Source organism: Pristis pectinata, chromosome 4 (genome assembly GCF_009764475.1).
Source record: "Pristis pectinata isolate sPriPec2 chromosome 4, sPriPec2.1.pri, whole genome shotgun sequence".
NCBI lineage: Eukaryota > Metazoa > Chordata > Chondrichthyes > Rhinopristiformes > Pristidae > Pristis > Pristis pectinata.
The window spans coordinates 72,278,484-72,291,284 of NC_067408.1; the positions used below are offsets into that span (position 1 = coordinate 72,278,484).

The 12,801-nt window shown below is 43.4% G+C and overlaps 1 protein-coding gene across 6 annotated transcripts in view; it reads right to left on the reverse strand.

The window, feature by feature from the left end:
• ofd1 (OFD1 centriole and centriolar satellite protein) overlaps positions 1–12,801 on the reverse strand; it is a 72,786-nt gene that overhangs the window by 27,129 nt on the left and 32,856 nt on the right. For all 6 annotated transcript variants that reach the window (XM_052015139.1, XM_052015138.1, XM_052015136.1 and 3 more), the window contains 2 exons: positions 12,281–12,392; positions 2,820–3,437 (listed from right to left, as the gene is read on the reverse strand). In XM_052015139.1, the coding sequence (XP_051871099.1) occupies positions 2,820–3,437; positions 12,281–12,392 (730 nt within the window). The remainder of the gene's footprint in view (positions 1–2,819; positions 3,438–12,280; positions 12,393–12,801) is intronic.

Consider the following 12,801-nt stretch of genomic DNA (forward strand, 5'->3'; position numbering starts at 1 on the left):
CTTGATGATTGGTATGGACCTGATGGATTGAAGGGCCTGTTTCCACACTGTATGACTCCTTAAATTATGAAAGTGCTTCTTAAGAATTGTTGGCACTACACAAATCCAGCTGTCTGGGGAACATTTAATCACTCTCCTGACTTGTGCCAAGATGATGTCTGAAATGCTTTGGGGTGTCAGGAGGCGAATCACTCACTACAAGAATCCCAGTTTCTGACCTGCTCTCGTAGCCATGGTATATATGAAGTTAGTACACTTGTTTCTGGTCAAATGATGATTCCCAGGATGATGATAGCAGAAGGTTTTAAGTAAAGGTGGTTAGACTCTCTCATGTTGAAGCTGGTCGTTGCCTGGCACTTTAGTGATGCTAATATTCAATTCATGCCCAAATCATGTCTAGGTCTTGCTGTATGCAAGCATGAGCTGCTTCAACTTTTGAGGAGTTGCAAATGGAACTGAACAATGTACAATTATTAGCAAACATCCCCACTTCTGACCTTATTATGGCAAGGGAGTCATTGATGGCACATAGCTGAAGATGGCTTGGCCTAGTACACTGCCCTGAGGAACTCCTGAAATGATGTCCTGCATCTAGGATGATTGGCCTCCAACAACACCAACCATATTCCTGTATACAAGGTATGACTCCAAGCTCAGGAATGCTTTTCTATGGTATCCACCAACTTCAGTTTTAGCAAGACTCTGATTGTACACTTGCATGTTCAAATGGAAACACTGTCTGCATATTGTAGCCCAACCTCTGAAATTTGGGTTACCTTGGTTCTGGAATGCAATTGTTGTAGGTTGATTGACCACTGTTTCACCACGCTTACAGTGTGAAACACTTAAAGTCTACTGTGAAAGTGGATTGGTCTGACGAATGTTAATTTATAGTAAGGTGGGAAGAAGGGCCAGAGAAAATTAATTTAAAAGAGCAAAACAGAAACTTAAATTTCTTAAGGAATGAGAAATATTTTGAATAATCTGTTATCTGTTACCTGAAGTATTAAAACTGTTCAAATTACTACCAGATTCTAAGATGGAGGACAGCGTATTACAGGAACCAATCTTACAAGACTTAATAGGTCTTTTTATGTTACTTTCTTGTACATCATTACTTAAAAACTAGACATCACTGCTGAATAAGTGATCTTAAAAGACAGTTGGACAGGTACATGGATAGGAAAGGTTTAGAAGGATATGGGCGAAATGCGGGCAAATGAAACTAGCTTAGATGGGTATCTTGGTCGGCATGGACCAGTTGGGCTGAAGGGTCTGTTTCCATGCTGTATGACTCTAAGTGATATCTTTGTGCAAAATGGACTGGGCAGACTGCTTGATATGGCTGAATGGGTGGCTCTGTAGCTCTGTGCCTCTTGGGCTGATTCTAATGGGACAAAGTCTACTCCTTCCCCATCTAGGAGACACAATAGATTCTGCAGATGCTGGAATCTGGAGCAACACACACAAAATGCTGGAAGAACTCAGGAGGTCAGGCAGCATCAATGGAGGGAAATAAACAGTCGATGTTTAAGACCCTTCATCAGGACTGGAAAGGAAGAGGGCAGAAGCCTGAATAAGAAGGTTGGGGGAGGGGCAGGAGCACAGGCTGGCAGGTGATAGGTGAGTCCAGGTGAGAGGGGGAGGGGAGAGATGTAAGCAGCAGAGAGGTGATAGGTAGAAGAAGCAAAGGGCTGAAGAAGGAGGAATCCAGTAGGAGAGGGCAGTGGACCGTGGAATAAAGGGAAGGAGGTAGGGAAGAGATGGGCAGATCATGAAGGAGGAGGAAGGGGAAAGAGAAGGGATGAAGGGGCCACAGGAACGAGGAAAACGGGGGGGGGGGGGGGGGGGGAGTGGAGGGAGGAAAAAAAAGGAGGGGGGAGGGATGGAGAAGAGGGGAGGGGTTACCGGAATTAGAGAAATCGATGTTGAGGCCATCAAGTTGGAGACTCTCAAGGCAAAATATGAGGTGTTGTTCCTCCAACCTGCGTCTGGCCTCAACGTGGCAGTGGAGGAAGCCATGGATAGACATGTCAGTATGGGAGTAGGATATAGAATTGAAATGGCTAGCCACCAGGAGATCCTTGCTTTTGCAGTGGACAGAGCGAAGGTGCTCGACGAAGCGGTCACCCAGTCTGCGTCAGGTCTACCTTCCCCCCTCACATGGACTCACCTATCACCTGCCAGCCTGTGCTCCTCCCCCTCCCTCGACCTTCTTATTCAGGCTTCTGCCCTCTTCCTTTCCAGTCCTGATGAAGGGTCTCAACTCGAAATGTCGACTGTTTATTTCCCTCCATAGATGCTGCCTGACCTACTGAGTTCCTCCAACATAGTGAGTGTCTTTCCCCATCTACATGGATCCCAAATGAAATAAGAATGCCTTGTCCAGTATCTCGCCACACGATAACTCCTCTGCTAATTTCTCAGTTACAGAGAAAGCAGCTTTGAGAAGTAATTCTCAGAGCTGTGCTTGCATCTACCATTGTAAGACTATAATGTCATTTGGTAAACTCCAGGCAGGACCACAGACACAATAGAAGTGTAAATAATTATTCACCAACAGGTCAGTGGTAATTAACTTTGATCTGTCTGGAAAACTGAGTAATTCATCAAGTGGAATAATTAGGTTAGTTAGATTCTCACTTTGAGCAGCTTTGCAGGATTTACAGTTGTATCACAATACTTGAGACTGCTGGTAATAATGAACTGAAATTCTTCCTTTGCAAATAACATTAAAGTTTCTTGGTGGCATCGATTGCTTTTATATCTCATTCACTACAGATGAATGAATGTATCTTACACCTTTTAATGAATCCTACCTTCTGAAGTCTTCACGCACGTGCCATATTCAGGTTTCTGTTTGACAGGTGTTGAAGAGCTATATTTTGGGGATGTCAACATACATGCAGAGGGAGTTTGGTGATCTTTAATTTTATTTATTAATTGATGACTTCCTTCAGATACTGGGTGTCTTGTTGGCTCTGACTGTTTGGAAGTTAGGAAAGAGTCTGCAAATGTTACTCTGTGTTGGTGGCTGGATGAAATTTTACTGAGAATACTGTTAACTGGCATTGGGGAGAAAGCTCGAATCTCTGAACTTTTCTGAATAGCAGCTTGAATCACTCTGTTTTGGTAGTTTCTGTAGGCTTCCTCTAGGTTCTCGGACTCCTTTTCTAGCTCTCTTATTCGGGCCTTGGCTCCTGCTACAAAATCTTGGTCTGAATCCGACGAAGAGCTTGGCGTTCCGATGTACTTGGAGTAGTTTGCACCTATACCAGAACCTGGATAAAGGAGTTGTTCTTCAAATACTACCCGGCTCCTGGGTAAACCAGTATCTACATAAATATCAGGAGGTACTATTCTGTTTGCAGTGAGGTCAAGGGCCGACCGATCAACCAGTGAGGGTTTGGGATTACGGTACACTTCATTCTCTAAAGCTGTAAGAACAAAAACAAAACATACAAAAAGCAAAGTCAGAAATAGGTGGAAAGAGTACAACCTTATTACTATTTCATTAAGTAAATTGCTCAAGAAAGTGTGAAAAAGTAACATTGCTTATAGCTAGAATTACTTCGTAAATTATAACATGATGCATTAATGCTTTGCAACCCTTTGCAAACAAGCTCATTCAGAAATTACAGCAGAAAGTAGGCTACTTGGGTGACTCAGAGGAGAACTTTGTATGTTGACTATTCTTATGCATCCACTGCCTTGTCCTGCCGCAGATGGTTCGATTGAAGAAACTTTGGAAAGTTATTAACGGACACCTTGCAGGCACAGTGCACTGATGGCAGTGAGGGGAAATATTCAGCAAGCTGGTTCGAGATCTTCAGCCCGAGGAAAAAGACTCTCAGCATCTACCCTGTTGATCAGTCTTCAAAACCTACAAGCTGAAAAATTCTTTCACACAGTGTAATGTTTTTGTGTTACATGTGAATGAATTTTTTTCTCTAAAACTCCGTCATTAAGCATGATTGGCTGAATGGTGCCCCAGTCAAAACTAGTTCATCACATTTCTGATATTTACCTTATGGATGATGGAAATTCTTTGAGAAAAAAAACAGTCACTCAGTACCCATTGGGGGAGGTGGCTAGACTCATTTGTGACTTTCATGCCACAGAAGTGTCAGGCAAAATCCAAGCCTAAATATTTTCCATGTCTTGCTGTTTGCAGGCACAATCAATTTCATTATCTCAGGTGTTGCAAAGGGAACAAAACTGTACAAATATCAAACATTTCCACTTTGACCTTGTATTGAACAAAAGATCATTGCTAAAAGCAGCTGAAACACTTGGGTCTAGGACCTGAAGAACTCTTGAAGTGCTGTATTAGAGTTGATTGTCAACCAACAACAACCATATTTTCTTTGTGCTAGATATGACTACAGCTAGTGCTATTCCTCTTACAAATGCATACTCCCTGGTCCTGCGTGGTACATTGTCAAATCTATTCTGAAAATCCTTCATTATCACACAAGAATAATAAGCAGCATATTCCACCATTCAACGAGATCATAACTAATCTTGTAACACAAGTCCACTACCTACCTTGACCATTTTCCTCAGTGTCTAAAAATATGTCGTTCTCAGTAATGAATTACCCAATGCCTGATCACATATCATACCCAGCGGTAAAGAATAAAAAAGATATACAACCCTTCGAGTAAAAAAATTCCCCCTAGTGGCGAATTTCTTGACTAGGACTGCCAATAGTCCAAAGGGTGTGGATGGGGCAGAATTTGTTATATGTGTCCAGGAAAGTTTTCTCAAATAGTATGCAGTGGCCCTACTGGAGAGGGGGTAACACTCAACCTCCTGTTGGGAAATGAAGCTGGGCAAGTGACAGAAGTGTCAATGGGGGAAGCACTTTGGGACTAGTGACCATAATTCTACTAGTTTTTAAATAGTTGAAATCCTAAATTGAGGCAAGGCAAATTTTGAAGACATTAGACAGGAACTTGCAAAAGTTGATCAGGAGAATCTGTTTACAGGTAAAGGGATGTCTGGCAAGTGGAAGGCTTTTAAAAGTGAGATTGGAAGAGTTCAGGGACAGCATATTCCTGCTAGAGTGAAGGGCAAGGCTAGCATGATTAAGGAACCCTGGTTGCCAAGGCATATTGAGGCACTGGTCAGGAAAAAGGAGGCACACGTCAGGTATAGGCAGCTGAGACCAAGTGAATCCCTTCAGGAGTACAAGGGATGTTGTGGTACACCCAAGAAGGAAATTGGGAGGGCAAAAAGAGGACATGAGGTAACATTGGCAGATAAGGTAAAGAAGAATCCTAAGGAGAATCTAAGTAATCTTAAGAGCAAAAGGGTAACTAGGAAAAGAAAAGGTCCCCTTAAGATTCAATGAGGTCATTTATGTGTGGAGTCACAGGAGATGTGCAAGGTGTTAAATGAATATTTCTCATCTGTATTTACCACGGAGAAGGTCATGGAAACTAAAGAATGAGGGGAAATGAATAGTGTTGTATTGGAACATATCCATCTCTCTTCTGGGGAAGGTATGACCTGTGCAAAAGGGACAGGTTACACCTGAACTAGAAGGGGACCAATATTTTTGAGGGCAGGTTTGCTAGAGCTGTTGGGGCGGGTTTAAACTAGATCGGCAGGGAGATGGGAACCCGAGTGATAGGTCAGAGGTTGGTGCATTTAGTGTACAAGTAGATGCAGCGTGTAGAAAGACCGTGAGGAAGGATAGGCAGTTGAAAGGGCAAAATTGCAGTCAATTGGATGGGCTGAACTGTCTCTAATGCGAGAAGTATCAGGAACAAGGCTGATGAACGAAGAACATGGGTAAGTACGTGGAACTATGACGTGGTGGCCATTACAGAGACTCGGCTATCACAAGGGCAGGAATGGCTCCTGGATATTCTGAGGTTTAGATGTTTCAAAAGGGACAGGGACGGATGTAAAAGAGGTGGGGGAGTGGCTTTGCTGATCAGGGGCAGTATCACAGCTGTAGAAAGGGAAAATGTCCTGGAGGGATCATCTACTAAGTCAGTGTGGATGGAAGTCAGAAACAGGAAGGGAGCAATCACTCTATTGGGAGTATTCTACAGACTCCCCAATAGCAGCAGAGACACTGAGGAGCAGATCAGAAGGCAGATTTTGGAAAGGTTCAAAAATAACAGGGTTGTTGTCATGTTTCAACTTCCCTAATATTGATTGGAACCTCCTTAGTGTAGAGGGGATAGATGGGGCAGAGTTTGTTAGGTGTGTCCAGGAAGGATTCCTGACACAGTGTGTGGACAGGCCGACTAAAGGACAGGCCATATTGGACCTGGGACAAGGCAATGAGCCTGATCAGGCTTCAGATCTCTCAGTGGGAGAGCATTTTGGAGACAGTGACCATAACTCCTTGACCTTCACCACAGCCATGGAGAGGGATAGGAGCAGACGATATGGGAAAGTATTTAATTGGGAGAGGAGGAATTATGATGCTATTAGACAGGAACCTGGGAGCAATAAATTAGGAACAAATGTTCTTGGGGAAATGACCAACGGAAATGTGCAGGTTGTTCAGGGAGTACTTGCATGGGGTTCTGGAGAGATTTGTCCCACTGAGGCAGGGTAAGGATGGTAGGTGAAGGAACCATGGTTGACAAGAGACGTAGAATATCTTGTCAAAGGAAGAAAGAAGCTCACCTAAGGTTTAGAAAGCAAGGATCAGACAGGGCTCTGAGTTACAAGGGAGCCAGGAGGGAGCTTAAGAGTGGACTTAGGAGAGCTAGAAGTGGGCATAAGAAGGCCTCGGCGAGTAGGATTAAGGAAAACCCCAAGGCGTTCTACTTGTATGTTAAGTCTAGGAGGAAGACTAGAGTGAGGGTAGGACCAATCAGGGATAAAACAGGAAATATGTGCCTGGAGTCAGAAGAGGTAGGGGAGGTCCTTAATGAATACTTTGCTTCAATATTCACCAGTGAGAGAGACCTTGATGTTTGACAGGATGGTGTACAACAGGCTGATACACTAGGGCATGTCGACGTGAGGAAAGAGAATGTGCTGGAACTTTTGAAAAACATTAGGATAGATCATTCACCAGGGCCGGACGGGATATATCCAAGGTTATTACAGGAAGCGAGGGAAGAGACTGCTGCGCCTTTGGCAATGATCTTTGCATCCTCACTGGCAACAGGAGTAGTGCCAGATGATTGGAGGCTGGCAAACGTTGTTCCTTTGTTCAAGAAAGGGAGTGGGGATAACCCTGGGAATTACAGACCAGTGAGTCTTACTTCAGTGGTGGGCAAACTACTGGAGGAGATTCTTAGAGACAGGATTTATGGGCATTTGGAGAAGCATAGGCTGATTAGGGACAGTCAGCATGGATTTGTGAGGGGCAGGTTGTGCCTCACGAGCCTGACTGAATTCTTTGAGGATGTGACAAAGCATATTGATGAAGGTAGAGCAGTGGATGTAGTGTACATGGATTTTAGTAAGGCGTTTGATAAGGTTCCTCATGGAAGGCTCATTCAGAAAGTCAGGAGGCACGGGATCCAGGGAAACTTGGCTGTGTGGATTCAGAATTGGCTCACCCATAGAAGACAGAGGGTGGTTGTAGATGGAGCGTGTTCTGCCTGGAGGTTGGTGACCAGTGGTGTTCCGCAAGGATCTGTTCTGGGACCCCTGCTCTTTGTGATTTTTTATAAATGACTTGGATGAGGATGTGGAAGGGTCGGTTAGAAAGTTCGCAGATGACACGAAGATTGGTGGTGTTGCGGATAGTGTAGAAGGTTGCTGTAGGTTACAACAGGACATTGATAGGATGCAGAGCTGGGCTGAGAAGTGGCAGATAGAGTTCAACTCGGAAAAGTGTGAAGTGATACACTTTGGAAGATCGAATTTGAAGGTATAATACAAGGTTAATGGCAGGTCTCTTAGCAGTGTGGAGGAACAGAGAGTTCTTGGGGTCCACGTCCATAGATCCCTCAAAGTTGCCGTGCGGGTTGATAGGGTTATTAAGAAGGGGTATGGTGTTTGGCCTTCATTAGTCGTTGGATTGGGTTCAAGAGCCTGGAGGTAATGCTGCAGCTCTATAAAACTCTGGTTAGACCACACTTGGAGTATTGTGTTCAGTTTTGGTCGCCTCATTATAGGAAGGATGTGGAAGCTTTAGAGACGGTGCAGAGGAAATTTACCAGGATGCTTCCTGGATTGGAGAGCATGTCTAATGAGAATAGGCTGAGTGAGCTAGGGCTTTTCTCATTGGAGAGAAGGAGGATGAGAGGTGACTTGATAGAGGTGTACAAGATGATAAGAGACATAGATCAAGTGGACAGAGACTTTTTCACAGGATGAAAATGGCTAACATGAGGGGGGCATAATTTTAAGGTGATTGGAGGAAGGTATGGGGGGGACGTCAGAGGTTAGTTTTTTTTATACACAGAGAGTGGTGGGTGTGCGGAACGCACTGCCAGCAGAGGTGGTGGAGGCAGATACATTAGGGACATTTAAGAGACTCTTAGATAGGCACATGAATGATTGAAAAATGGAGGGCTATGTGGGAGGGAAGGGTTAGATAGATCTTAGAGGAGGATAAAATGTCGGCACAACATCGTGGGCCGAAGGGCCTGTACCGTGCTGTAATGTTCTACATTCATATTACGATAGAGGAGGTGCTCACAGTCTTAAGGCACATTAAGGTAGATAAATCTCTGGGGCCTGATCAAGTGTATCCTATGACATTGGAGGAAGCTAGGAAATAAATTGCAAAGGCTCTGGCAGAGATCGGAAGCCTGAAGAGTGGCGAATGTTGTGCCTTTATTTGAGAAGGTCTGCAAGGACAAGCAAGGGAACTATAAGCTGGTGAGCCTAACGTCAATGGTGGGAAAATTACTGGAGTGGATGCTGAGGTACAGGATCTACTAGCGACTGGAAAAGCAAGGACTGATAAAGGATAGCCTGCATGGCTTTGTGTATGAGAAATCATGCCTCACAAATTTGATTGAGTTTTTGAGGAGGCACCGAAGAAAACTCACGAGGGTAGGGTGTTAGACATTTTCTATATAGACTTCAGCAAGGTTAATTGATTTATTATTGTCACATGTACTGAGGTACAGTGAAAAACTTTGTTTTGCATGTCAAGCATACAGATCATTGTATTACAACAGTGCATTGAGGTAGTACAAGGGAAAACAATGACAGAATGCAGAATAAAGTGTTAAGAGTTACAGAATGGTAGGCTAGGTCACATGGGATTCAGGGCGAGCTGGCCAACTGGATACAAAATTGGCTTGGTGGAAGGAGATAGAGGGTGGTAGTAGAGGGTTGTTATTTAGATTGTACATCTGTTACCAGTGGTGAGCCACAAGGATTGGTGTTGAGTCCACTATTATTTGTCATCTGTATTAACAATTTGAATGACAATGTTATTAACATGGTTAGTAAGTTTACAGGTGTGGTGGACAGTGAAGAAGGTTATCTAAGACTACAACAGGATTTAGATGAACTGGGGAAGTGGGCCAAAGAAAGGCAGATGGAATTTAACTCTGAGAAGTGCGAGATGTTGCACTTAGGTAAGTTAAACCACTGCAGGACTTGCACAATAAATGGTAGAGCCCTGGAGAATGTTGTAGAACAGACAGCTCAGGGTACAGGTACATAGTTCCCTGAAAATGGAGGCACAGGTAGGTAGAGTGGTTAGCATTTGGCAGACTTGCCTTCAACGATCAGGGCATTGAGTATAGGAGTTGGGATGTTATGTTGCAACTAAAGAAGTTGTTGGTGAGACCACACTTGGAGTTTGTGCGAAGTTCTGGTTTCCCAGCTATAGGAAGGATGTCATTAAGCTGGAAAAGGTGCAGAAAAGATTCATGAGGATGTTACTGGGGCTGGAGGGCTTGAGTTATAAGGAAAGGCTGGGACTTTTTTCCTTGGAGCATAGGAGGCTGAGGGGTGACCTTACAGAGGTATGTAAAATCATGAGGGGTGTAGATAAAGTGGATGGTAACAGTCTTTTTTTAAAAATGGGGTAGGGGAGTCTAAAACTAGAGGGCATAGATTTAAGCTGAGAGGGGAAAGGTTTACGAGGGACCTGAGGGGACACTGTTTCCCACACAGAGGGTGGTGGGTATATGGAATGAGCTGCCAGAGGAAGCTGAAGAGGCGGGTTACCTTACAATGTTTGAAAGACAGTTACACAGATACATTGATAGGAAAGGTTCAGAGGGCTATGGGCAAAATGCAGGCAAATAGTACCATGGGTTGGCATGGATGAATTGGGAAAAGAGCCTGTTTCTTTGCTATATGATTTTATTAACTTCATTGCCACAGGATCTTTCAAGGTACTACTGCCAGTCTCTGCCATAGTTCACAGTTTGCTGCTTCACCATCAGCGAAGTTACTCAAGGAGGTCTAAATTCATTTATTTCACAGTCATAGAGCCACAGAGTTGTACAGCACAGAAACAGCCTCTTGACCCTCCATGTTCATGCCAATCTTTTTGCCCATCTACACAAATCCCATTTGCCCACACTAGCTCAGTATTGTTCTATGCCTTGCCTATACAAGTGCCTGTCTAAATGTCTCTTAAACGTAGTGATTGTATCTGACTCCATCGCCTTCTCTGGCTGCGGGTTCCAAACTTCAACCACTTTCTCAAAAACATTTCCCCCTCAAATCCCCTTTAAAACTCCATCCTCCCAACTTAAACTTAAGCCCTCATGCTTTTGATACCCATACCAGAGGAAAAAAATTCCAACTATCTACCCTAAGTATACCTCTTATAATTTTGTATACCTCTATCAGTTCACCCTCTCAGCTTCCTGCACTCCAAGGAAGACAAGACCAGCCTATCCAGTTTCTCCTCATAACTGAAATGCTCCAATCCAGGCAAATTCCTGGTGAATTTCCTCTGCACACTCTCCAGAACAACATCTTTCCTATAGTTTGGTGACCAGAACTGCACACAATACTTTAAGTGTAATCTGTACAATGTTTTGTAAAGTTCAAACATGATGTCCCAACTTTCATACTTTACTCACCAATTTACAAAGCCAAGCATGCCATATGCCTTTTTCACCATCCTATCTTCCCGTGTTGCCACTTTCAGGGAACTATGGACTTGAACCCCCAAGTCCCTCTGTTCATCAACATTCCTTAGCATCCTACCATTTACTGTATATATCCTACCTCTATTTGACTTCTCAAAATGCATCACCTTGCACTTGTTGGCATTAAATTCCATCTGCCAATGCTCTGCCCAACTCTCCATTTGGTCTATATCCTGCTGTTGCCTTAGACAACCTTCCTCGCTATCCACAACACCAACTTTCATGTCATCCACAAACTTGTTCATCATACCTTCTACATTCACATCCAAGTCATTAATATATATCACAAACAACAGGGGTCCCAGCACCGACCCCTATGGTACACCACTGGAAACAGACTTCCAACCAGAAAAGCATCCTTCCACCACTACCCTCTACTTACTACCACCAAAGCAATTTTGGATCTAATTAGCCAGCTCACCTTGGATCCATGTTTCGTAATCTTCTGGATCAGCCTACAATGCAGGGCCTTACTAATGTCCATACTGACAACCCTGCCTTCATCAAACCTCTTAGTTACCTTCACAGAAACATCAATTAAGTTAGTGAGGCAAGATTTCCTCTGACAAAGCCATGCTGACTCTTCCTGAACAGCCCCCACTTTTCCAAATGCACATAAATCCTATCCCTCAGCATTTCCTCCAATAATTTCTCTACCACTGATGTAAGGCTCACCAGCCTGTAGTTACCTGTCTTACTCCTGCAGCTCTCTTAAATAAAGGAGAAACATTAGTTATCCTCAAGTCTTCTAGCACCTCACCTGTGGATAAGAAAGATGAGAAAATCTCTGTCAGGGTCCCAGCTATGTCCTCCCTTGCTTCCCATAACAACCTGGGATTGATTTCATTCAACTCTGGTGATTTATCAACCCTTATGCATCGACTGACGTTGAACACCTCTTGCTTCTTAATTCAGTAATGACCAAAGGCCCTGCTGGCTATCTGGCTTTGCACGAGTGTAGGCAGCCACTGACTTCAGTCATGTGCCCATGAAGGCTCCACTTCATTAACCTGCTCTTCTCATCAACTATGGGAGTTTCCACTTCCCCAACATGCAGCTGTTGGATCACCAAAGGCTCTTCCCCATGTTGAATGCAATGTTTCCTGACAGCACCTCGACTTGCAGCTATTACCATTCAGGAAAATCACTGACAATATTCCAATACCAATGTGAAAAGTCCAATTTGTGAAGCAGATAATTTCAAATGGTGTTCCAAAACAACATACCCAACTGTGTCTGTCGCAGTTGAAGTTTCAAATCATCAACTTGCCCATTCAGCCTTCTGGTTTGATCCTCAAATTCCACAAGTTGGCTTCTCACATATGCACACCGCTCCACCTGCAGCAGAAATTATTAAGCAAACAAATGGTTGCAAAAGCCTGGCCTTTTTGTCTTCTTTGTTTTCCAACTATCCCCTTTTGTTCATCTTCATACTATTACAAATCAATTGCACTACTTAAGTTAAAACTGGTATGTACGTAACAGGAATTCAAAATCCTCCTTACAAATGCACAAAAATACTTCAAATATTGAACTTTGTATGCAGCTTAAATTAGATGCCACATCATTAATATAAAACACAAATACAGACATTTATATACACAAGATATTTGATGTTTATGTGTCATGAGTTTAATGTTAATGTGAAATATCCAGCATCTTTATAGTCTTTGTAGACAAAACATTATGAGCAAAATATAAATTATGAGCAAAAGGATCTTAAAATATCTTACAGCTATTCAAATCA